This window comes from Dendrobates tinctorius, unplaced genomic scaffold, assembly GCF_039654945.1.
Source record: "Dendrobates tinctorius isolate UK_male_01 unplaced genomic scaffold, ASM3965494v1 ptg000073l, whole genome shotgun sequence".
Classification (NCBI taxonomy): domain Eukaryota; kingdom Metazoa; phylum Chordata; class Amphibia; order Anura; family Dendrobatidae; genus Dendrobates; species Dendrobates tinctorius.
The window spans coordinates 7,497,938-7,525,158 of record NW_027361741.1 but is presented as its reverse complement, the minus strand read 5'-3'; the positions used below and the strand labels follow the sequence as shown (position 1 = coordinate 7,525,158).

Below are 27,221 nucleotides of genomic sequence, written 5' to 3'. Positions count from 1 at the left end.
ACCCCTGTCTGGTCCCCCTTTTGAAGAGCGAATTGTCTGGATGTCTGCCCATTAACCTTGACCCTAGAAGTTGGGGATGTGTACAACAGCCGTATCCATGATATGAAGGATGGTCTAAATTCCAAGCACTCCCAACACCTACCAAAGATAACTCCATTCGATACTGTCGAATGCCTTACCCGCAGCCAATGATATTACTACTCTACGACCCCCGTTATCTGACGGCAGCTGCAGGTTAAGGTAGAGTCTACTTATGTTTATCGCTGTAAACCTATTCGACATAAATCCAGATTGATCGGGGTGGACAAGGTCTTGCACCACACTGGTTAATCAGTTGGCCAGAATTTTTACATCCGCCGTTAGCAACAAAATGGGTCTGTAGGACTCTGCCAACTTGGGGTCTCTACCTTCCTTAGGAATGACCACTACCACAGCCTCCCTCATGGACAACAGCAGTGCTCCACACTCCAAAGCCTCCTCGAAGACCGCCTTTAGTCTAGGTGCTACCATCTCAACCAACTGTTTATAGGTTTTTGTCCAGAAGTCCATCTGCCCCCGGAGCCCTATTATTTGTCATAGACATTATAGCTGTTTCAATCTCTTCTTGTGTTACAGGCTCTTCCAATCCCCTCCTGTCACTCTCTACAATCCTAGGGAGTCCTGCCTTCCCAAGAAACCCTTCCATCTCTGCAGATGAGGCTCCTGACTTAGAAGTGTATAGCTGCTCGTAAAACCGTCTAAAAACTTCCAGTATATCCTCTGTATCCACCACCTCCATCCCCTCATCCGTCTTTAGCTTGTATACAAATGAGGATTCCCTCTGTGCTGCCGCCACTACTGATAGCAAATGCCCTACCCTTTCTCCCTCATTGTAGAATTGTGCCTTCTGGAAAGCTCTTTTTCTCTCTACTCTCTTTATATATAGTTCGTTGACTCCCTCCTGAGCTTCCTGGAGCCTGTTCTGACTCTCCACTGATGGGTTCACTATCAGTTCCCTTTCCGCTCCTTCTAAAGCTTCTATCACTGCCCTGTCTTCCGATCTAGTTTTAGACTTACATCTAGAAATTTCTCGAAACAGAAGACCCCTCAAATATGCCTTCATGGCATCCCACACCACTCGCCTGTCAGCACTACCTTCATTAATCTGCCAATATTCGTCTAATTTTCCCTTTATTGCTTCTATATTAATATGTTGGAGCCATAGTGGATGGAGCCTCCACCCACTCCCCTGTCTAGACCTTCCCGTCTTTTTAATAAGCAACTCCAGAGGCTTATGGTCCAAGAACACTCGGAAGATATTCCACTCCACAAATTGTGTCAACAATTCATTACCTAGCGCCAGATCAATTCGCGAGAGAGATCCATGAATAGCAGAATAGCAGGAGTAACACACTACATACTCATTTCTCACCGTCCACAGATCTATCATTCCAAGCTCTTTCACATAGTTCCCAAATGATGCCAATAATTAACAAAGGTAATCCCGCACCCCTTTGATACAACTCTTATCACCTCCTGGATCTTCTTCCCGGAGTACAGAGGTGATATGCACATGGCCACTATACATAGCAATTATTCATAAATTTTACAAAATAAAAAAACGTATTGGCCTTCACTGTCAACATGGCTTTCAATTTCCTCAAAGTGGACGCTCCCACCATCGAGTCCCCCCTAGCGTATGAGGAGTATGTGGAGTGATATGCCTTCCCGATCCATCTTCTCTTTATTGTCTCCACATTCTCCTTAATCAAATGTGTCTCTTGAAGGCACATCACATCTGCCCCCCCTTCCTAATATAATCCATAATTGCCGCTCTTCACGTTCCATCAGACAATCCCCTCACATTCCAATTAATAATTTTAAACGTATCACCCACCATATTCTCCTATATGTATACATTACCAATCCCAAAGAGGACAGTACTTCTCCCATGAACCCCCTAGATTCGAACCAACCCATAGCCTGAAGGGCCTCCCCCACTCTACCCACTGTTGAACATAACAAACCATTACCAAAGACTCCCAATGTGTTTCTACCCTCTAAACCAGAGAGTGGGTAACTTTAAACCTAGCAAACTCTCAAAACTTTAAATTACTTTCAATCCCTCCATTTCTCCTCCGCTTATATGTGCTACAATCTACAGTCCCTCCATTAACCATGATAACTAGAAGGCAGAAAAAAAGTCTCTATATAACAGCACCATCCATCTTTACTTTTTCACAAATATACGACCTGCCAGGTCTCTCAGCGTGTCTTCTCCCTTCTCCCTTCCTTTACCAGCTCTGATCCTTTTTTCGTTCAAGTCCAGCCACTTAGTTGCCTCCTCTGGAGTTGGAAAAAAATGAACAGATCCCAGAGCCACAACCCCTTTTTATCAGGATATAAAGTAGAGTATGCCAGTTCCATATCTCAACCTTTTCTTCACCCCACTATACCGCATTCTTTGCTTCTGAACCTCAGCCGAGTAGTCGGGGTACATGGACACTGTTTGGCCGTTAATACTCATATCCTTAGCCGTTCTTGCCTTCCGTAGAATAATGTCTCTATCTCTGTAATTAAGGATCCTGGCCAAGATGGTACGTGGGGAGGAACCCGGAGGGCAGCCCCATTTTTTACAACCAGCCAAGCTTAAAACAGACAGCCGGGGCTGGAATTCTCACGCTTCTAATTGGCCATGGATATTGGTCTCTCTCAGCCTAAAAATAGTAGCCCATGGCCGCTCCAGAAAAGATGCTTTGCCCAGCTCTTCTCACTTGCTGTGTGGCGGTGGCAAGTGGGGTTCATATTTGGGGGGTTGTTGTCACCTTTGTATTTGCAGGTGATTTCAAGCCCAGCAGTCAGTAATGAACACCTTACTAACCCCATAGTCATATGGTCAGTAAAAAAATACCCTGAATAAAGTCCTTTATTTGAAATAAAAAATACACACCATTTTACAAATGCATTTAAAAATAGCAAACACAGTTAAACTCCTTACGCCCATTCCATTGAAGCCCTTATCCCCTGTATAAAACAGAAAATAATAAATTACAAAAATACTCACCTAAGACCCATTACATTGAAGCCCTGGTCTCCCGTAAAAAACAAAAATGAAAAACAACAATATTCTCACCTGTCCGACATACTGTCTCATGCCGTAAACCATGTCCGCAGTTCACCATGAAAAAAAGGTTTGCGATGCAGCGCTGAGAAATTTCTCATGGTGAACTCACTGAGCTCAGCTCCGCATCGGGAGACTTTTTCTTACTGTGCTAGCAGTGATCTCACTAAGGTTACCGCAGTTCCTTGGCCTGGCTCACAGCGAAGTAATCTAGGTACATCACCTCTAGTCACTGATACTGCGCTCGCAGCAGCTCATTCTCCTATGGTTTTCAGGCTTGACAATCGCATCTTGGCATCTTTGTCCTGGTTGAAAACCAATTATCGCAGACCTGGATTACTGCCTGGGTCAGTATATCGGACAGGTGGGGGTTGTTATTGTTTTTTTTATTATTTTCTGGGGGGGGTTACAGGAGATCAGGGCTGCAATGGAAGAGGAATAAGGTGATTATAACTGTTTATAATTTTTAAATTGCACTGTAAAGAAATAATAAAGAAACCTGCGTAGGTTCTCCTGTATTTTTGATAACCAGCCAGGCAAAACTCACAGCTGGGGCTGCAACCCTCAGCTGTCAGCTTCAGAAAGACTGGTTAACAAGAATAGAGGGGTCCCCAAGCCGTATTTTTAAACTATTTAAATAAATAAAAAATGCATGAGGTTCCCCCCATTTTTGACAACAAGCCTTGCTAAAGCAAACAGCAGGGGGCTGGTATTCTCAGGCTGGTAAAGGGGCCATGGATATTGCCCCCTTCCCTAGCCTAAAAATAGTAGCCCATAGCCGCCCAGAAAAGGCACATCGATTAGATGCTTGAATTCTGGTGCTTTGCCTGGCTCTTTTCACTTGCCCTGTAGCGATGGCAAGTGAGGTTCATATTTGTGGGGTTGATGTCACCTTTGTATTGTCAGGTGACATCAAGCCCACGGATTAGTAATGGAGAAGTGTCTATAAGACACCTATCCATTGCTAATCCTATAGTTGCATGGTAAATAATAACAGCCAGAATAAAGTCTTTTATTAGAAATAAGATTAAACAGTTTTCCATTTTATTTAAAAATAACAAACACAGTTATACTCACCTAATGCCTAATTCCACCAAAATCCTCGTTCTCCTGTAATAAAACAACAATATACCATGCCTGTCCGTCGTTTTGTCCCACGCAGTAATCCATGTCTGGGGGATTAATAGTTTTTAACCTGGACGGTGCCAAGATGCGACCGTCCAGGCTGAGAACAACTGGTGAATGAGCTGCTGTGAGCACAGCCTCAGTGACTAGCGGTGACATCATTGAGGTTACATCTGGTCACTGAAGCTGCGTTCCCAGAAGGGCTGAACTGTCATGACCTCAGCACCGTGGGGAAAAAGTCAGTGATGAGGTCACCGCAGTTCAAGCTCAGTGACTTCACCGCAGATCACGGTGAGAAACTTGAACTGCGGTGAACTCACCTCTGCACCATGCGACTTTCTCACGGTGCCAGCAAGGATCTCACCAAGGTCACCGCAGTTCAGCCCGGACATCACTGAGGCTGCGCTCGCAGCAGTTCAGTCACCAGTAGTTCTCAGCCTGGACTGTCGCATCTTGGCACCGTCCAGGCTGAAAGCTATTTCTTCCCCAGACATGGATTATGGTGTGGGACAGAACAACGGAAAGGTGAGGGTTATTGTTGTTTTATTATTTTTAGCTTTTTACAGGAGAACGAGGACATCAGTGGAATTAGGCAAGGTTGTAAGTATGGTTTAACTAAGATTATTAAAGTAGTCTGTGTCATTTTTTCAATTAAAGGACTTTCTTCTTGTTGTGTGTTTTTATATAATGTGACTATGGGGATAGTAATGGGGGCGTCTTATTGAAGCCTCTCCATTAGTAACCTCGGAGCTTGATGCCACCTGACAATACAAAGGTGACATCAACCATACAAATATGAACCCCACTTGCCACCGCTACAGGGCAAGCGGGAAGAACCGGGCAAAGTGCCAGAATTGGCGCATCTAATAGATGTGCCTTTTCTGGGCAGCTGCGGGCTGCTATTTTTAGGCTGGGGAGGCCTATATCCATTGCTCCTTACCAACCTGGGAATACCAGCCTTCGGCTGTGAGCTTTTAGCAAGGCTGGTTGTCAAAAATGGGGGGATCCCACTCTGTTTTGTTTTTTTTAATTTATTTAAATAATTAAAAATACGGAGCGGGGACCCCTCTATTCTTGATAACCAACCTTGCTGAAGCTGACAGCTGAGGGTTGCAGCTCCCAGCTTTGAGTTTTGCCTGGCTGCTTATCAAAAAAACAGGGGAACCAACGCAGGATTTTTTTTAATTATTTACCAGAAGTAAACTTTATACCTCCGAGCACAGCTGAGCTCTCACGCTGTCTTCTGACAGCATGGGAACTACGGCTATCTGACTGGCGGGGATGATTTCACTGCTGATCAGAAGCGCTACGCCGGTGTTTTCCAAGCTGTCACATAACTTGGGAAACACCGGGTTTTGTGCTGTGTATGTTCGGCTATTTTCGGCAATTTAATCAACGATTAAATTGGCGAATATTGCATATTCGGCAATTGTGAACCGAACATTGAAATATTTGCTCATCTCTAATTATGAATAGCTAATCAGAGCACCACATGAAGACTCCCCCCACAGGCTCCGGGGCACGAGAATCTTATTAACTGCAGACTGCAAATACAGATTAAACAACAACCACAGGACGGATTTAATCAACCAAGGTATCATTTTAATCCGTATAACTGCACCGACCTGACACTGTAGGTTACTCAGCACAATCCTGCTGACAGACTCCCTTTAATCCCTTAGTGACAGAGCCAATTTTTTAAATTCTAAGTTATAAACCTAGCACTCAACTTTAGGATATTCAGAAGAATATTTATTGTAGTACGTAAAAAAAACGTTTTGGCCAAATTTTGACCTTCAGTTACGTACTGTACCAAATACGTGGTAATAGGTATTAAACCTATTGTGAAGATTCATGTGCTCTTAATTGGGGTGATCCGTCCCACTGCCTGTTGTAGTATGCTTATAGAGGCAAGTAGATGAGGCAACATATGCATGTATGCTGTTTACTGGGGAGGTCCGTCCCACAGCCTTGTGTCAGCCAGTAGATGGGGCAGGACGTACCTCCAGACACAGTATCCACTGCATGATTTTCAGGAATTAATGCAAAGTGGTATAGCAGGAATGAAAAAGTGTTTGTTTACCACCTAAATGTCGCTAACTTCTGAACTGACTATAGCCCTCAGACTCTAAGGCCGCTATTTGGCCATGAACTGCTATGGTAAACATCAGGACCACACAATCATGATCTCGGTGTGTTAATTAGATTAAAGCGGAAGCCCCCACAATCTATTAACCATTTATTAGATGTAGTCACTTTTGACAGCAGCAACTAAGCGGTTAAACAGATCTGGATGGTGCCAACACCGATCATTTGTGATACAGCAAGTTGTCAGCTATAGTGTACAGCCGACAGCTACTAGATTGTCACCTGTATGGGGATGATATTCCCTTATATCTCAGATCAGTAAAAAGACATACTGGCTGTCATTAAGGGGTTAATCACATAACTGCTTATTATCACTTCTTTTTCCAGTGACTTATGCTAATAATCCAACGAAGTATAAGCAGCTCTTACGACTGACCTCTTAAAGGGAATCTGTCACCAAGTTTTTGGCACCAAACTTTAGAGCAGCATAATGTAGGAACAGAGACCCTGATTCCAGTGATGTCACTTCCTGCGCTGCTTAGTGTAGTTTTGATAAAATCGCTATTTTATCAGGGGATTACTAGAGGACTAGAAAACCAGCTGCCAATTAGTAAAGCATATACATAAGCTCTGTATAGCCCCACCCACACCATTGATGGGCAGCTTTCTGCTCATGTACAGTGTGTACAGAAATCTGTCAATCAGCGGTGTGGGCGGGGTTATACAGAGCTCAGCATTCAGAGAACTGGTAAATCTGCAGAAGATAAAACAGTGATTTTATCAAAAGGACAGCAAGCAGCTCAGTAAATGACATCAATGGAATCAGGATCTCTGCCCCTACATCATGCTGCTGTCAGATGAGGTAGCAAAAGCCTTGTAGCAGATTCCCTATAATAATGCAACAGACCGAGCCACCTTTCAGTCCTAACTGGTTATCAAAATACAACAAAAAATATTTATTGACGTCAGCATATTCCAACAATAGGTTTTTCTTTAATTTTAAGGCATCATACAAAAAAGTGTGACGTTTCTGCTGACAATCAAGCTTCGTTGTAAGTGAGATGTTCAGTATTGACTGCATGAAAAGTACAGTACATCAAGTCCAAACGGCATCTGCTATTATCATAGTAATGTGATCTAACCGCCTGCCGCCCAGTCCTAGTAATAGATTTCTTCTACAAATTATGCCACTCTTCATTAGGATTTTAACTTCTGTGATGCCTGAAATAGAGCGAGCAAATGTTAGAATTAACTTAATATACAAGCTATATGAGACAGGATGATCACAGACAGGAGGTACCTGCTTGATTTCCGGTCTGGTTATAGAAAGGACCGCCCCTTTCTGCACGCTCTTACTAGGGCATATGGGCATCATAGAGGGTGATCTGCCAATTTATGACCCTCCTCTAAGCCATCGTAGTTGTCTTAACATGCAGTGATCCATGTGGTAAATGGATGGCCATTCATTTGCAATACTTTGTGCAACGCTACATATTTCCTGTAGTGGCCTCTGCAATGGCCCGGGATATCAGGAGCCAAATTTTTCTGCTATCAGCTGATTACTGCAGCAACATTTGTATTAAAGGGGCATTCTGTCATGTTACAGCTTTAGTCGGACTTTTATGTGACGTTCTGTCCTCGTATAAGGGGCACAATACCAAATAAAGCACTAAGTATGTTCCCGTATGGTGCATTTCTAAATATGAAAAGTAAAATGGCGTGTAATGGCACATACTGTGGAAGATAACACCCTGCGAACAAATACACATACAGACAAAAACACAAATGAATTCATCCTTTCCCCCAATTCCATTTTTACCCTTCTATAAATACGATTGTCACTCGACATTTTCCCCAGTGTCCCATACACACTACCTCAGGATGACATAAAGCTGTCCTTAAGGTCACACATCGACCTCTTACCACAACACTCTACATCCACTTACAGGTATTTTTGGATTCTGCTTTTTACTTGGGCTCACAAAAAGCTTTTACATGCCCTCAGCATATTCTGCCTTGATAGCTGCAACATCCCCTATGTTGCTACCTATTCTGACATTTTTGCACCCTTCCAGTCCATCTTTTCTGCTTCCCAGTAAATCTGAATCTACCCTTGTTCCTCCAATGTGTCTGCCATACAGGTCCATTTACTGCTTATCCCATCAATTAGGGACCACATACACATACGAGGCATGCCACAACCTCTTCCCTGAATGCATCACTGGCCCGAATCTGATACTGCTTCAAAGATAACTCTCCAGACCTCTCAAGACTTTCTTAATTCCATCTCCACTGTAGGCAGATCTTTAAGAGAATCTGTCACCCTCAGGACGATTTTGAGCTATTACTATGGGCATACAGGTAATAGAATGGTTAAACCAGTCTTAACTGTATGCCTCGAAGCCGCAGTGTAGATCTTGAGAAATGCAGTTTTAATGTTTTATGTTAATGATTTCTTCCAGGTTCATGGGGCATGCGGTGCCTCCTCTCTTCATTATAATGGTACCTCCCTCCTAAGTACCTCACACTGACCTGTGACTAGCAGCTGCGGCGCTGTAATCCCATCCATGCACCATCCACTTGCACGGTTATGAAAACTTATCCGCCCTTCTATGGGCAGAGTCTTCATCGATCTTCTGTGACAGATTCCCTCTAAGTCATACTAATGGAACCAGGTCTGGAGTTACTGTCATGGCCGAAAGTGTTAACATCCTTAAAATTGTTTAAGAAAATGAAGTATTTCTCCCAGAAAACTAGTGTAATTACACATGTTTACACATAGACGCAAACCCAGCTTTCTGAAACTGGGCACTACATTGTGACCCTAAATCTGTTGGTAATCTTCAGATTTTATGATGCCTTGCACACAGTCAAGGCACCCAGAGCAAGAGGTAGCAAAATAAACACAAACATCTTTGAACCTCCACCATATTTAACTGTAGGTACGGTATTATTTTCTTTGTAGGCCTCATTCTGTTTTCAGTGAACAGTAGAAGGATGTGCTTTTACTGGAAAGCTCTATCTACAGTGTAACTTTATGTCTTTGTCAGGAGTGGGAACCTGGGTCTCCTGCTATAGCGTTTTATTTCATTCAAATGTCGACAGATAGTTTACACTGACTCTGATGCACCCTGAGTCGGCAAGACAGCTTAAATTTCTTTGGATCTTGTTTCGGCTGCTTATGCACAATCTAGACTCTCCTGTGTTGCAACCTTTCATCAATTTTTCTCTGTTGTCCATGTCTAGGGAGATTAGCTACAGTGCCATGGGTTGTGAACTTCTTGATTACGTTGCGCACTGTAGACAAAGGAACATCAAGATCTCTGGAGATGGACTTGTAACCTTGAGATTATTGGTATTGTTCAACAATTTGGGTTCTCAAGTCCTCAGACAGTTCTCTTCTCATTTCTGTTCTCCATGTTTAGTGTGACACACACACAGGTGTGATTTTCATATTACCCACGCCTATTACTTGCCAAAGGTGAGTTTGTGTCAAGCATGTGATGCTCATTCAAAGTTGTTTACCCACAATTTTGGAAAGGTGCCAGCAATTTTGTCTGGCCCATTTTTGGAGGTATATGTGAAATTATTTCCAATTTGCCTTTATCTTTTTTTTTGTTGTTCCAATACACAGAAAGGAAATAAATCTTGTATAACTAAAGATGTGTAATTGCAATAATTTGGGGGGAGAAATACTTCATTTTCTGGAACAATTTCGAGGGTGCCCACGCTTTGGCCCATGACTGTAATAGTATATTTACTTGAAGCTGCCTATACACAGGAAATTATCAACTTACAGCTCGAGATCTATGGAGTCGAACGTCAATCAGCCCATCACTGTAACAGCAGTAAATATTAAAGGGGCTCTCTATGATATGACAAGCCTTTTTAAAGCATTAATTACACCTACAGGTGCTTCTCACAAAATTAGAATATCATCAAAAAATTATTTTATTTTAATTCTGAAACAGACTAAGGGACCTCTTTAACCGCTTAGGAAGCCTTTGCAGGTGTCTTTTGTTAATTATTCTAATTTAGTGAGATAATGACTTTTGGGTTTTCATTGGCTGTAAGCCATAATCTTCAACATTAACAGAAACAAACACTTGAAATAGATCACTCTGTTTGTAATGACTCTATAATAAATGAGTTTCACTTTTTGTATTGAAGAACTGAAATAAATAAATTTTTTGATGATATTCTAATTTTGTGAGAAGCACCTGTATTTGTTAAGTTTAGTCCAAAAAGGGGCACAATACTGATGTTCTTTCAAGAAACAAGACAATGAGGAGTGACTTGCCATGTATAGCTTACCACAGTGAGGTGCCCATTCTTGGCCTTGTACACCTGGGATTCCGCTGCTGTTATGAAATCAATCACTGCAGTCTTGTTTTGAAAGTAAAATTTGATGCTAGGAAGTAAAAAGTAGTAATGCATTATTCTGCAAAACATTTTTATTCTAGTCTAGCAGACAGGATGTGAAATAGTTTGTGATGAACTAGTAGCAACTGCAAAATTTTACCTTATAGGGGGTAGTCTATCTCCACTCACTTCTGCATCAGGAGGTGAGCATACCTTGCGATGGAATATCTACATATACCTGCTGGCTCACCTGTGCCTGGAGCGGGTATCGCACACCTGTCCTCTTGTCTACATAAATGAGCATGAAAGTATATTGTGTAGTGACCACTGTGTCCGCAAGGGGGCGCTGTGTGGATGTCCCAGGATGAGAGTATAAGCATTTCCAGTGTCCTGAATGATTGTAATGTGTCTCAAGCTGAATGACTGTTATGTATCTCAAGGTGGGTGGCCTTGAGATGAAGACATATGTGTGTGTTGATCAGCAGTGATACTGCTGAGGTGCTGTTTCAATTTGTCAGGGACTAGTGACCTATAAACCCACCCAGGGGGTGTGTTTAAAAACGCTAGTATAAAGTGTGTGTATGAGTGGTTCAAGGACCTGTGATGAGGTCATGGCCATGTGACCCAGTGGGTGTGGCTACGGACCATATAAGGTGGCCAGGGTAGGTCACATGAAGTGAATGCTGGGAACTGGTTGGTCCGTTTTGGAAGGTCCCATCTGAGAGAGATGGGGCTGTCTTCCAGACAGCAAGGAACGCTGTGCTGAATGGCTGCACATGCCTGATGATTCCCTGGAGGGAAAAGATGTCTGCAGTGTGATGAAGGAACTATGAGGAAACCCTGATGTGGGTGAGATAACTGAGGCTGAAGAGCCTGTGTATGCATAACCTGTGTGACCACAGGGATTACAGAGCTGAACACTGTCATGGACGCTATGCTGATGTGATGAAGTTTATGTTGCTGCTGTGGGTTTATGATGCTAAATAAACCGCATGGACTATGATTGTTTATGGAAAACCCGTGCCGGATCTGGTTTTGTGGCGGCTAAGCGAGTATCCCCTACTTGAATAACAGCACTACCTTACAATTGGTGGAGAATGCTATGGGCAGTGTTGTAGCCTTTTTGCTAGGAGCAACGGAGAGGACTGCAAAATTTTGGTTGCTAAGGGCAACGGTTTCCAAAGGCACATGGTGCAGTGCTGGCAACGCTGAGCCAGGTGGGCTGACGGTCTGGAAAGCCGTGTGATATGCTGACAGGAGTCAGTGGAAAAGACTTATAGGACAACTCTGCGGTAGAGGGGTCCGAGAACCTGCGCGGCCAGCAGGTGACGGTCGTGAAAGCCGTTTTCTACTGACCAGGGTCAGTGAGAAAGAGACTGGTGATTGCTAGGGTGCCTCTGCGGAAAAGAGGTACCGAGGACCTGTGTGGCCGACACAGGTAACGGACAGGTGTTCGTGTTGTACTGACCTGTGTCAGTGGGAATGACTGTGTACCTGGAGGGTTCAGTGAGCAAGGTCCTGGAGGATCAGTGTTGGGAGGTTCTGGGAGAAGAATCGGATCCCTGGAGCACGTGGTATGACCTTGGACCTGGTGAGGCATGAGTGTTGGGCAGTTTCAGGCAGAGACGGGTGTCCTGAAGTGCACCCGCTGAGCCCCTGGACCTGGTGGGGCTGGTGTGTTGGGAAACCCTGGGAGGAGGGTCGGCTCCCTGAATAGCACTCGGTGCGCCCTGTGTGTTGGACGGTCTCAGGCGGAGACGGAACGTCCTGAATAGCACACAGACAGGACACGTGAGCTTTGTGTGGGGGTTACAAAGGTGACACCAGCAGCTGTGTCTGAACGGCAGCCGGTGGTGTCGAAGATCGGTGACAGCAGAAGCTGTGGTGGTGCCAACAAGGACTTGTGTGGTATCGTAAGAGACATAAACTGTGTGGTGTGAACTGTGGTCTGAGATGACCTACTGTATATAACGGACATGGGGAAATCCCGAAAGGGGGCGGTGGACCAAATTAGGGTGGTAGCCCACAAGGGGGTGGAGTCCCAGAGGGGCACAGTGACCCAAATCGGGGTGGTACCCCAAAAGGGGGTGGAGTCCCAGAAGGGGGCGGTGACCCAAATTGGGGTGGTCCAGAAAGGGGCCGGTGTGTCAAAAGAGGAAATGGCAGCACTGGTTGCCTCAGTGGGTGTGTCTGGGGAACTGCAGTGTGTGTGTATGTCTTTTGAGGAGTGCGGCATGTATTTTCCAGATAATGACGGGCCACAGGTGTGTACTGTGATGCTGCATCAGGAAGGAGTCTCTGGTAGACTGGACACAGAGAGTCTGGTGACTCTGACAGGAACTCCTCTCGTTTTATCCCTGGCCAAGAAAAACATCAGGGTTCGCTGTGAACTATACCGTAGACAGAGTAATGTTCGAGGGGACCAAAGGTGTTGAGTTCCAAGGGGGCGGGATACCATGGGACTTAGTCTATGCCTTGGAGAGGGGCCGGGACTTTGTTTTGTTTGATGATGTGTGGCAGGAGGTTGGGGACGTTTCTACTGTTGCGCTAACAGATATTGAGACAGTGACGGCTCCTGACGTGGACAGGTTAGAGGTAGATGTGACCGGACGAAGGGGTACATCTGCCCAACGGACGGATCTGACTGTTTGTGACAGGACTGATGGTGGCTTGATTGATAAGACGGATGAAGTATTCACACGGTTAGTGGGTAACTGGAAGGAGTACTCGACAGGCCGGGGTGTCCCAGACTCTGGGGGTGACTGTGGCTCTGAGAGAGAAAGGGAGCACAGAATAGAAGGGCTAGAGAAGGAAGTCTCTAGTGTTAAAGGTCACCTGGTAATGTGGCAAAACGTGAATAAAACGCTTAGGGAAGAGATGGAAGAACATGTCAAACGGGAAAGAGTCCTAAGACAACTGGCCGAGAACAGGGTCGAGGAGCTCGAGAAAGAAGTCTTGGAGCTCAAAGAAACTGTAAGTGGTCTTCTGCGGGAAAAGAACTTGGACAGTGATGTACAGCGGCCGGGTCCAATTGGTGGTGGGACGAAGCTGCCGCTGCCGGTCTTGGCAGAGGGTCGTGAAGAGAGGAGATCTCGAGAAGTTGAGGAGCTGAGAACTGAGGAAGACAGTCACTCGATCGGGTCAACTGTAGTGAGGGAAGTGTCTGTGGTAAAGCCAGAGCCTCCTGGCCTGGAAGAAAGTAAGGCCACAACCTTCGAGTTTGTGATTGATATACCAGAAGACATGCAAGAAGCCTGTGCTGAGGAAGGAGTGCATGAGGCTTTCAAAGAGGCGGTCAAAGCGTGTAAGGTGTACTGGGCGCCTGAGACTCGGCAGTTGGTGATAATATCAGCCAGAGAAGATACATCAAACCGAGTAGCTGTCCTGAAAGAAATGTATCTGCAATGTCTTCACCCCAAACAGCAGGTTAGGCGGAGTAATATAAAAGCTGCTCGACGCCTAGAGTTAGCAAGGGAGGCTATGGATCGGCTGGGATTGCGGAAAGATGTAGTTCCGATACCAAAAGGTCTGATTGGGAGAATTATTGGAAGATTCGGGAACGTAATGCAAGACCTTGTGAATATCTCCGGTGTAGTGAGGGGTGAGGATCCCTCCTGATGATGAAGACCAGGTATCCAGTGAAGAGGGTAGGATTCCCATCATGATGGTTGGCTCCGTGGAAAGCCTGAGACATTTTCGGATGCTCTTGGAGTATCGAGTGGGGTACCTGCAAGAGATTGAGCAGTTGAGGCTGGACGAATCAATAAAGAGGTACGGAACACCAGGTGGCGGCCGCCTGCAACAAAAGATGTAAGGACCCGAAGGGTTCCTCCAAGAAGTGACATGGCAGATGGCCGAAGAATGTCAGCGAGTGGCAGTTCGACGGGCCGTACGAGGCTGAGAGACCTTAGTTCCTGTGAGACGCTGAATGGGTCAGACTCAGGCCAGACAGTAGGCTCGATTAAGACTTTTGACCGCACCAACCGGGAGAGCCGGTCAGTGAGAGAAAGGCGTGTGGTGACTAAAGTGTCTGATGACGCAGGCAGACTGTGACTGGAGGGCCAAAGATCAGGGCCGATATTCTGACTGCTGGGGGTGGGGGAGGCCTAACGAAGAGATGAGGCCGTATGACGGACGGAGACAGTTCTCTTGACCTGTGGGGCAAGGTGTAATGAGTGTCCGGTCGCGAGATCCTGGGGTAATGTTGTGTGTTCAACCCCACAAGTTTGAACAGAGGGGGGAGGTATGTGGTGTATTGACCACTGTCCGCTAGGGGGCGCTGTGTTGCTGTCCCGGGACGAGAGTATAAGCATTTCCAGTGTCCTGAATGATTGTAATGTGTCTCAAGCTGAATAACTGTTATGTATCTCAAGGTGGGTGGTCTTGCGATGGAGACATATGTGTGTGTTGATCAGCAGTGATACTGCTGAGGTGCTGTTTCAGTGTGTCAGGGACTAGTGACCTACAAACCCACCCAGGGGGTGTGTTTAAGAACGCTAGTATAAAGTGTGTGTATGAGTGGTTCAAGGACCTGCGATGAGGTCATAGCCATGTGACCCAGTGGGCATGGCTACGGACCATATAAGGTGGCCAGGGTAGGTCACATGAAGTGAATGCTGGGACCTGGTTGGTCTGTTTTGGAAGGTCCCATCTGAGAGAGATGGGGCTGTCTTCCTGACAGCAAGGAACGCTGTGTTGAATGGCTGCATGTGCCTGATGATTCCCTGGAGGGTATGGATGTCTGCAGCGTGATGAAGGAACTATGAGGAAACCCTGACGTGGGTGAGATAACTGAGGCTGAAGAGCCTGTGTATGCATAACCTGTGTGACCACAGGGATTACAGAGCTGAACTCTGTCATGGACGCTATGCTGATGTGATGAAGTTTATGCTGCTGCTGTGGGTTTATGATGCTAAATAAACCGCATGGACTATGATTGTTTATGGAAAACCCGTGCCGGATCTGGTTTTGTGGCGGCTAATCGAGTATCCCATACTTGAATAACAGCGCTACCTTACAATATATAGACAAGAAGTCACCAGCTGCGCTTACCTCCCAATGTGGAGGTGAGTGGAGCCCTTTAACCCACTAAAGATAAAGCCAATTACCGACTTTAAAGGGAACCGGTCATCAACCGAAACACGATATATGCAGATGAAGTGTGGGGGTAGTGATAACAGTGCACTCACTGTGTAGCGCTCTGTGACTTTAACAAGACTATGCACTGCCCGATGACTGGAACTCAGCGGATGCAGGGAAGTAGCCGCTTTTCCTGCTAGGCTGGTTTTACACTTGCCGTGTTTTTTGCGGTCCATTTTTGTGGGCTGTATGGCCGTAATTTCTACATTCTTCCGCAAAAACGGGCAGTATAAAATCTTCACGGATCACCGTTTTTCCCTGTTATAACAAATAGCAGGAGAAAAAACGGCGATCCACAAATACGGTGTTCCGCAAAAACAAGCTAACGTTGTTTTGTGGTACCATTGAAGTGCATTGTGACCTGTCTGTAAGCCGTGAAAAATATATAGAGCAAGCTCGAAATTTTTTCACGGCCGCAAATACGGCCATACGGAGCACAGCCCTCCTACTAATTTTTGCGGCCCCATAGAAATGCATTGGGGCCGCAAAAACAGCCAGCAAAAACACGGCAAGTGTAAAACCAGCCTTACACTGTCAAACGAGATCAAATCATTAAGTCACAATTTGCTTGCAGATTACCAGTATATTTGTGGGTAAATAGAATTTTTGTAGGTGACCAGTTCCCTTTAACTATAATACATAGGTAAATCATTACACTGCGATTACATTATGCCTATAAAATGGATATTTATAAGGGCACCCCTCCAAAAAGCCCTACCAGGCAGTAGTGCAAACATTATTGTTGTTGACCAGGCACCATTTGAATATGTAACCATAATAACACATCAAATTCATCCCGCCCATCAAATTAATCAAAAGGGCAGGCGTTTTGTACGCCAGAAATGCTACTTCAGTCCTAGACTGGAGTACTATTTCTGGCACAGTGCACGTCACTGAGAAGAGGCACCAAATTCTTTAGATGGCGCACACCTCTTAATGAATTCAGTGCCTTCTAGTCAAGCAGGACTGGCGTAACACGAGTGTGCACTATGTCAGTCTTGAATCCATTCCATAGATTGCTTAGAGCTGAGCAGCAAAGACCTCTAAGTAGGGTATCTAAAAGAAAGTCCCATCCAGTCAGCCTTGTTATGTATGTTTTTTTTAATAGAATAAAGCCGTCTTTGAGCTAGTTATAATACAGATATATTTTGACATTTTTTATATATTACCATCCTTTGCATATGTTGACAGCATCTTGTTTAGAAGCCAGCACGGACAGCTTGGTGATCAACTCAAAAATATGATCACATTGTAATACAACATCACCCTGTATTTAAGAAAACAAAAAATAATTGGAATAATTAGACTTTTTTTTGCTTTCACCTTCTACTGAACTTGAGTTCAACTTCACCTTATAATTATATCTTAAAGCAGGGGTGGGGAATGTCCGGCCCGCGGGCCAATGTCATCTGATGCGGCCCGCAGCCACTTTGCCCGTTATTGGCCGTGGGCCCTTTAATTATGCAGAGGTGCGCATGGATGGCTGCTCTGTGGCCCGGCACCGCCCCCATCACTCATTCAACTTATCTGCATTATAGACGCCGATACAGTTGAAAGTAGTGATGGAGGAGAGAGCGTCAGACGCTCCCTTTCCCATCACTCCCCCTCTGCTTGTGACTCAGCGGGTGCGCGATGAAGTCACTTTGTGCGCCGCACTATAACAGCAGTGGAGCCAATGAGACCGGAGCAGCAGAGCCTGGAGCAGCGCGGGGAACAAGGAGGATGGTGAGTATTGTGTAAGTGTGTGTCTGCACTATACTGTATATTGGGGGAGCTGCGCCTGTCCTATACTGTGTTAGGGGGGAACTGCACTGTACTTTGTGTTGGGGGGGAGTTGCACAGTAGTGTGTATTAGGGGGAAGCTGCACTGTACTGTGTGTGGGGGAAGCTGCACTGTACTGCGTGTTAGGGAACAGCAATATACTGTGTGTTGTAAGGGAGCTGCACTATACTGTGTATTGGGGGAGCTGCGCCTGCACTATACTGTGTTGGGGGAGCTGCACTGTAATGTTTATTGTAGAGGAGTTGCACTATACCGTGTATTGGGGAGCTGCACCTGCACTGTAGTGTGTGTTGGGGGGAGTTGCACTGTAGTGTGTGTTGGGGGGAGCTGCACTGTGTGTGGGGGAACTGCACTATACTGTGTATTGGGGGGGCTGCGCCTGCACTATACTGTGTTGGGGGAGCTGCACTGTAATGTTTATTGGGGAGGAGTTGCACTATACTGTGTGTTGGAGGGAGTTGCACTATACTGTGTGTTGGGGGACCTGCACTATACTGTGTTGGGGGAGCTGCACTATACTGTGTTTGGGGCAGAGCTGCACTATACTATGTATTGGGGGAGCTGCGCCTGCACTATACTGTGTGTGGGGGAGAACTGCACTATACTGTGTGTGGGGGGAGCTGTGCCATACTGTGTGTGGGGGGAGCTGTGCCATACTGTGTGTGGGGGGGGGAGCTGCACTTTACTGTGTGTCGTGGGAGCTGTGCTATACTGTGTAGGGGGACCTGCACTATACTGTGTGTTGGGGGGGATCTACACTGTGCTGTGTGTTGGGGAGCTGCAATTTTTTAAAATCTTTGAATCAATATAGTTTGTTAATTTTTAAGTTAATATTTTTATACGGCCCCCGAACGGTATAAAATTCCAAAAGGTTCCCGACCCCTGTCTTAAAGTGAACCTATCACCTCGGAAAACGTGATTTACCTGTAGATACAGGGTAATTTGCAGGTAACTAGTGTTACAATGCTGCCTGGCCACCTTACTGAAAGTGTGGCTACTGGGAGAAAATGAACATATTTTCTCTTGGGAGCCACTGGCTTCCAGTCATAGGGACATGCATGGACCAGCTACAATCACTGCAGTGCTCACTACATTTTGAAAAGCGGCTATACGTACACCCCGGCACTTTCACAACTTGCTTTGCAAAAATATGCTGCAGAGCCAGCTATCAAAGTGCCGGGGCACACTGACAATATAAAGAACCATGACTGTAGCCTCCTTGTGCATGTCCCTATACCAAAAAAGCTGACAGCTCCCAGGCGGAAAAAAATTAACTTTCTTTTGATAGACACACTTTCAGTAAGGCGTCTCGGCAGCATTATAACGCTATTTATTTGCAGATTAACCCTATATCTACAGGTAACTAGCATTATCCTAGGTGACAGGTTCCCTTTAGATTATCATTTAAATATAATTGTTCTGTCCCCATAACCCCTTGCTCATCATCGGCAGCATATCACGTGTTTAAACTAAAAATGTGCTCTCGACAAGTATAATTGCCCACATAAACAATCTAATCAGCAGACAATTTACTAGTTTACTCGTGTAAATGCACAACAAACAGTTATTCTTGAGAACAACACCAGGTAGCATGATACAGTCATATGGTAAAGTTTGGGCACCCCTATTAATGTTAACCTTTTCTCTTTATAACAATTTTGGTTTTTGCAACAGCTATTTCAGTTTCATATATCTAATAACTGATGGACTCAGTTATATTTCTGGATTCAAATGAGGTTTATTGTACTAGCAGAAAATGTGCAATCTGCATTTAAACAAAGTTTGACCGCTGCAAAAGTATGGGCACCTCAACATAAAAGTGACATTAATATTTCGTAGATCCTCCTTTTGCAAAAATAACAGCCTCTAGTTGCTTCCTGTAGCTATTAATGAGTTCCTGGATCCTGGATGAAGGTATTTGTGACCATTCCTGTTTACAAAACAATTCCAGTTCAGTTACGTTTGATGGTCGCCGAGCATGGACAGCCCGCTTCAAATCATCCCACAGATGTTCAATGATATTCAGGTCTGGGGACTGGGATGGCCATTCCAGAACATTGTAATTGTTCCTCTGCACGAATGCCTGAGTAGATTTGGAGCGGTGTTTTGGATCATTGTCTTGCTGAAATATCCATCCCCTGCGTAACTTCAACTTCGTCACTGATTTTGCACATTATTGTCAAGAATCTGCTGATACTGAGTTGAATCCATACGACCCTCAACTTTAACAAGATTCCCAGTGCCGGCATTGGCCACACAGCCCCAAAGCATGATGGAACCTCCACCAAATTTTACTGTGGGTAGCAAGTGTTTTTCTTGGAATGCTGTGTTTTTTAGCCTCCATGCATAACGCCTTTCTGTATGACCAAACAACTCAATCTTTGTTTCATCAGTCCACAGGACCTTCTTCCAAAATGTAACTGGCTTGTCCAAATGTGCTTTTGCATACCTCAGGTGACTCTGTTTGTGGCGTGCTTGCAGAAACGGCTTCTTTCGCATCACTCTCCCATACAGCTTCTCCTTGTGCAAAGTGCGCTGTATTGTTGACCGATGCACAGTGACACCATCTGCAGCAAGATGATGCTGCAAGTCTTTGTAGGTGGTCTGTGGATTGTCCTTGACTGTTCTCACCATTCTTCTTCTCTGCCTTTCTGATATTTTTCTTGACCTGCCACTTCTGGGCTTAACAAGAACTGTACCTGTGTTCTTCCATTTCCTTACTATGTTCCTCACAGTGGAAACTGACAGGTTAAATCTCTGAGACAACTTTTTGTATCCTTCCCCTGAAAAGCTATGTTGAATAATCTTTGTTTTCAGATCATTTGAGAGTTGTTTTGAGGAGCCCATGATGCCACTCTTCATAGGAGAATCAAATAGGAGAACTACTTGCAAGTGGCCACCTAAAATACCTTTTCTCATGATTTGATACACCTGGCTATGAAGTTCAAAGCTCAATGAGGTTACAAAACCAATTTAGTGCTTCAGGAAGTCAGTATAAAGTAGTTAGGAGTGTTCAAATCAAGAAAATGATAAGGGTGCCTATACTTTTGCACCGGTCAAATTTTGTTTAAATGCAGATTGCACATTTTCTGCTAGTACAATAAACCTCATTTGAATCCAGAAATATAACTGAGTCCATCAGTTATTAGATATATGAAACTGAAATCGCTGTTGCAAAAACCAAAATTGTTATAAAGAAAAAAGGTTAACATTAATAGGGGTGCCCAAACTTTAACATATGACTGTATTTTCAGAGGCAAACAATGCACACTGGCACACAAAAACTTAGAAAAAGAGGCTCAAGCTCCATAAACACATGAGAAATAGGAGGACAAGGGAACGTGTTAAATAGCAAAAATTTATTAGCATCATAAATATAACAGCATGTCTAATAGTGAAAAAATTCATACAAAAATTGGCACAGTATAAGATACACAAAGGCTGCTGCCGCTCTCTCGTTTGGTGGGCTGAAATTTTCACATACCGCCAGACCTGAGAACAGACAGGGGGGAGGTGTTGGTTTGCTCCTTTCATCACACTGTGCTTTCCAGGTCATCCCCCGGTTCCCTCACTTACATTTCCCTCCTTTGAAGTCTACGCCGTCAGACTCTTTAAGCCCTTCTCCTTACAAGTGGCGGTTGTTTTTCGCCCTCCAGGCTCCTCCCGCCAGTTTCTAGACCACTTTGCCACCTGGCTTACTCACTTTCTATCCTGTGACATCCCCACCATCATCATGGGAGACTTTAACATCCCCATCAATGATCCCCTCTGCCAATCTGCCTCTCATCTTCTTTCTCTAAGGCCTCTTTCACACATCAGGTTTTCGCCGTCAGGCGCGATCCGGCGCTTTTGACAGAAACCGGATCCGGCGAAATGCAATGCCGGATCCGGTTTCCCCCCCATTGACTTGCATTTGCGCCGGATCGCGCCGGATGGCCATGCGTTTCATCCGGTTATCGCCGGATCCGGCAATGTGTCGCAATGTGTCGCGATCCGGCGTCTGGAAAAAACATCTACTGTAACGTTTTTTGTCTCCGGCGAAAAAGCCGGGCACGCCGGATCCGGCGCGTCCGGCTTTTTCACACAATGAAAGCCTATGAGCGCCGCAATGCGCCGGATCCGGTGGCCGGATCTGGTTTTTTTGGTCTGAGCATGCTCAGTAGCTCTGCCCACAGGAGATATATAAAAGCAAGACAATGGGACCCTCAGCCACACCCAACATGCCACCCAAGACAGCAACCAGGCGCAGGAGAAGGCAGCAGACATCTGCAGCAGCAGCACCATCAGCAGCACCCCAAATGGAGCAGCATGCTGAACGGGAGGGGAGTCCAGAAGCAGATGAGAGACGGTAATTATCAAATCCCCCATTCCTCCAAACTAGGGCCATGGAATATCAAGATATTCATTGGCCCTTTGTTTCTCTTTATTCAACAGCCGCCAAAGAGATGCAGCAGCAGCAGCAGCAGAAATGGCATCACTGGCAGCAGCAATACCCACAGCCATGGAGTCTGGCCATCAACAGGACAGCACATCTTCTTCTGGGAGCCCTCCCTCGCATCGTCAGCGTTTGACGGTAAGTTTTTATTTCCAAAATCCATCATCTCTGTAATATATGTCTATTCATTGCCTTTTATTTCAAAACAGGAATCACAAGATGAAGAGGAGCTCCCAGAAGAAGAAGGAAGGGGTGGACAGACGCTTGGAGTGGGCTCACAATTCGTAAGTTTTTTGCATCAAACGCAGAAACACAACATCACACTACACACAACACATAGAAAACAATGTTCTGCAGACCACACACAGCAAACAAATGCCTACATCCAAACTCATAACATTTTTTGTTTTCTTCTCTAGTCTTCCCAATCTGGTGCTCGGCCAAGAGGTCCTCGCAGTGCCTCCCAGGGTCGTCGGCGACAGCAACGCGGCGGTCACCAGCGTGTAAGTATAAATATTTTTGCTTTGTTTTTTGGCACTTTTTATTTCATTTCTTTTGTGGAGGCTAATTATGTTATTTTTGTCTTTTTCTTTAACAGCCTTCACAGCGTGCTCCCGACTCTGACGGTGAGGATGGAGGGATTGATGTGGACCGCCTCATCGATCTCGTCAGAGAAAGGGAGCCGCTCTGGAATATGGCTGACCGCCGCCACGCTGACCTGATCATTACCCGACGACTCTGGGAGGAAATCTGTTCTCTCCTTGTGGGCCGCTGGGAGGACCTCGAAGCTCGGGACCAGATTAAAGAGCGTAAGTATATACAGTAACGGTTGCTTGATGTAAACCAGTGTTTCCCGAACTCCAGTCCTCGTGGTCCCCACGGATCATGTGTTCAGGATTTCTATTTACTATTGAAATCCTGAAAACATGACCCCTGGGGACCATGAGGACTGGAGTTTGTGAAACACTGATGTTGTATACTAACCACTCCTTTCTCGTTTCAGGGAACAGAATTGTGAATCGGTGGCGGTCTGTGAGGGATCGTTTCAAGAAGGAGTTCAATAAAGAGATGCGGGCCCCGAGTGGATCTGGAGGACGCAGGAGCAAGTACAAGTACGCACAAGCCCTGTCGTTACTCCGGGAAACAATGCTCACCAGAAGGTAAATATTACACACCACATGTGAAAAAGATGTAACTTTTTTTTTTCAGCCAGGGCCATACCATGTCAGTATTTTAATTGTTTTTTTTTCTCTTTATTCCACAGCACGGTGAGCAGCACTCGGGAGCCTGCACGATTGGACCCTTCTGAGGCGATCCCTGAGGAGACCGGCACCGAGGGACACTTCGACCGCCCCGGTACATCTGCACCTTCCCTGCCTTCCCACACATTCGACCCATCTGTCCCATCCACCAGCACAGGAGCATCGTGGCCGCCTACATTACATGAAGCTGCTGGTGAGGAGATCGCTTTCCCTTTACCCCACCCTTCTGCCCCTGCCGCCTCTAGTACACCTGCGGGTACTGGGCGGCAGCGGCAGAGGGGTCAGGAAGAGAGTTATGCGCAAGAGTTATTGCATCTGAATGCATCTTTCCAGAACTGTCTCAAAGTCTTGTCAGAGCAAATCTCCGCAGGCTTTCAGCAGATCAACTCCAGCATTCTGGAGGTGAAGACACTTCTGCAAACCATGCATTCAGAAGCAAGATCTTCGCCAAACCACACCTTTTTCAGGTCTGTTGTGGAGCGCATGGAAACGCTCTCTCCTGCCCAGCAGATGCATGTAATGCATTCGTGCCACGGTGCTCTACAGCAGGTTACCTCCCAACCTCCACCTCCCACCACTGTAGTTCCTCCACCTGCACCCCCTCCAGCCACTTTCCATCCTCCCCCTCCTATTACATCTGCACCCCCTCCAGCCACTTTTCATCCTCCCCCTCCTACTACATAACAGCAACCTGCCCAGTACCAGCAACCTCCCCAGTACCAGCAACCTCCCCAGTACCAGTCATCTCCCCACTTCCAGCAACCTGCCCCGTACCAAACTCCTTCCCCGTACCAAACTCCTTCCCCGTACCAAACTCCTTCCCCATACAACTTTCCATCAACATCATCTGCTCCTACAGTCCCTGCCCAACCCTCCACTCCACCACCCACCACCTCTTCTGCTTCCCACATGTCCACCCATTCTGTAGTTTTTTCCACACCTTCACCTCTAACTGTTCCTTCCCCACCACGATCCCAGTCCTCTCTCCACACACCCAGTGTCGAAGTGTCCCGCAGCCCCTCCAGCAGTATTTCCACCCCACAATACACAGATTTGTAATGTGTGTTTTTTAATAAAAATGCCCATTGGGTTTAAAACCTTTATTAAAAAAGTTTTTTGCACTTTAAAAACATTTTACAAAAAAAAAAAATTTTAAATAAAAGTTAAATTATCGTTTCACAATGGTTGTCTGTCCTTTCTTTCTGCGGCGAACTATGTTTAAAAAAAAGGTTAAATACAGGGAATTTCAAAGGTAAAAAGGTATTCAAAACCAGGTATAACTGTGGGTAAATTTTAGCTTTTTGCCACAGTTGTGTTCCTGGTTGTGTTTGAAGCAAAGTATTTCACCTAAAAAGTTGTGTTTATTGTTGGTGATTTCCTAACAATGTACACAACTTTTGTTAAAAGGTGAAATACTTTGCATAAAACACAACCAGGTACACACCTGTGGCCTAAAGCTAAAAATAGTAGACCATGACAAGATAGCCAACTTTGGTTGGCAAAGGTATATACTGTTGGTCCAGAAGGTACACAAGTTTTGTTAGGGCACAAATCTTTCACACTCTGTCATCCTGCCAGTGTACTCTGCCTTGAGGGGCCACAAGGGTCAATTTTAAAAACCGGATCCGGCGTAATCCGTCGAAAAAACGGATAGAAAAACGGATGAACCGGATGAGACGGATCCGGTTTTGTCTGTCAAGAACAAGACGGATCCGGCAGAAAACCGGATCCGGCACATCAGGTTTTACAAAACATTTGCCGGATCCGGCATTCCGGCACGACGCCGGATCGCGCCTGACGCCGAAAACCTGATGTGTGAAAGTAGCCTAATTTCTTCATTCGGCCTCTCACAGTTTACTAATTCTCCTACACATGAGGACGGGAATACTCTGGATCTGGTTTTCTCCCGTCCCGGCTCACTGCACGACTTTACGAACTCCCCTCTCCCGCTCTCGGACCACAACCTTCTTTCCTTCTCCGTAAAGAATTGTCTCCTCACCCGGGACACCCCCACTTACCACACTTATCAGAATACACGTACCATTAATACCAAGCAGCTTATGGACAATCTCCACACATCTTTAGCCCCCATCTCCACCCTCTCCTGTCCAGACTTAGCATTGTCACACTTCAATAATACACTGAAGAATGCCCTAGATGAAGCAGCACCTTCAACACGCAGAAAGACCCGACACAGACAACGGCAGCCCTGGCACACAGTGCAAACACACTTTCTTCAGTGCTGCTCAAAGTGTGCAGAGCGGCAGTGGAGAAAATCTCTCTTAGCAGAAGACTTCATCCACTATAAGTTCATGCTCAAAACCTATAACTCTGCCCTTCATCTGGCCAAACAATGCTACTTCACCACCCTCATCACCTCACTATCCATCAACCCAAAACGACTTTTTGAAACCTTAAACTCCCTCCTGAAACCTAAAGTACAGGCCCCCATCACCAACCTCAGCGGTGAGGATCTGGCCACTTCCTAGAAAAAAATCAACTACATCCATCAGGATATCTCAGTCCAATCTCCTCAGTGCCTGGATCCCCTTCCCTGCCACACCTCAAGCTCACTAGACATCTTTGAGCCTGTTTCAGAAGAAGAAGTTTCCAAGCTCCTCGCTTCTGCTAGGCCTACAACCTGCAACAGTGACCCCATTCCTTCACATCTCCTGCAGTCTCTCTCACCAGTGGTCACCACTCACCTGACTAAAATATTTAACCTCTCTCTTCCTTCAGGTATATTTCCCTCCTCATTTAAACATGCCATCATAATCCCTTTACTTAAAAAGCCATCCCTGGACCAGAACTTCACTGCTAACTACAGACCTGTCTCTAACCTTTCCTTCATCTCTAAACTCCTGGAACGCTTGGTCCACTCCTGTCTAATCCGCTATCTCTCGGATAACTCTCGTCTCGACCCCTTACAATCTGGTCTCCGCTATTTACACTCCACTGAAACTGCCCTCACTAAAGTCTCTAATGATCTAATAACAGCTAAATCGAAAGGTCATTGCTCCCTGCTGATTGTCCTAGATCTCTCTGCCGCATTTGACACTGTGGATCACCAGCTCCTCCTCACCATGCTCCGCTCTATAGGCCTCAAGGACACAGCCCTCTCCTGGTTCTCCTACCTCTCTGACCGCTCCTTCACTGTATCTTTTGCCGAATCCTCTTCCTCTCCTCGTCCCCTTACTATCGGGGTCCCGCAGGGCTCAGTCCTAGGCCCCCTCCTCTCCTCTCTATACACTGCCCCTATTGGACAAACAATCAGCAGGTTTGGGTTCCAGTATCATCTCTATGCTGATGACACCCAATTATACACTTCTTCCCCTGATATCACCCCTACCCTAATTCAAAATACCAAGGATTGTCTGTCTGCTGTCTCTAATATCATGTCCTCCCTCTATCTGAAACTAAATCTCTCCAAAACTGAACTTCTTGTGTTTCTCCCCTCTACTAACCTCACTCTACCTAACATCGAAATAACCCTGGAGGGTTCAACCATAACTCCTAAGCAGCATGCCCGCTGTCTTGGGGTCATATTCGACACCGAACTTTCCTTTACTCCCTATATCCGATCACTCACTCACTCTTGTCACCTGCATCTTAAAAACATCTCTGGAATCCAACCTTTTCTCACCTTTGAAACTGCTAAGACTCTTACTGTCGCTCTTATTCATTCTCGTCTGGACAACTGCAACTCTCTTCTGATCGGTCTCCCTCTTACCAAACTTTCTCCTCTCCAATCCATCTTGAATGCGGCTGCCAGGGTCATATTTCTGTCCAGCCTCTTCACCGATGCCTCCATCTTGTGCCAGTCATTACACTGGCTACCTATTCGCTACAGGGTCCAGTATAAACTCATCTCTCTCACCCCCAAAGCTCTCCACAGTTCTGCACTGCCTTTTATCTCCTCTCATCTCT

The 27,221-nt window shown here is 45.7% G+C and overlaps 1 protein-coding gene across 1 annotated transcript in view; it reads right to left on the bottom strand.

Annotated features, from left to right (window-relative positions):
• Positions 1-7,297: 7,297 nt before the first annotated feature.
• MYO1H (myosin IH) overlaps positions 7,298-27,221 on the bottom strand; it is a 179,553-nt gene continuing 159,629 nt past the window's right edge. Inside the window, exons 29-31 of the mRNA XM_073582611.1 lie at positions 16,984-17,081; positions 10,628-10,724; positions 7,298-7,534 (exon numbers count right to left, since the gene is read on the bottom strand). Coding sequence (XP_073438712.1) covers positions 7,511-7,534; positions 10,628-10,724; positions 16,984-17,081 — 219 coding nt within the window. The 3' untranslated portion in view covers positions 7,298-7,510. The remainder of the gene's footprint in view (positions 7,535-10,627; positions 10,725-16,983; positions 17,082-27,221) is intronic.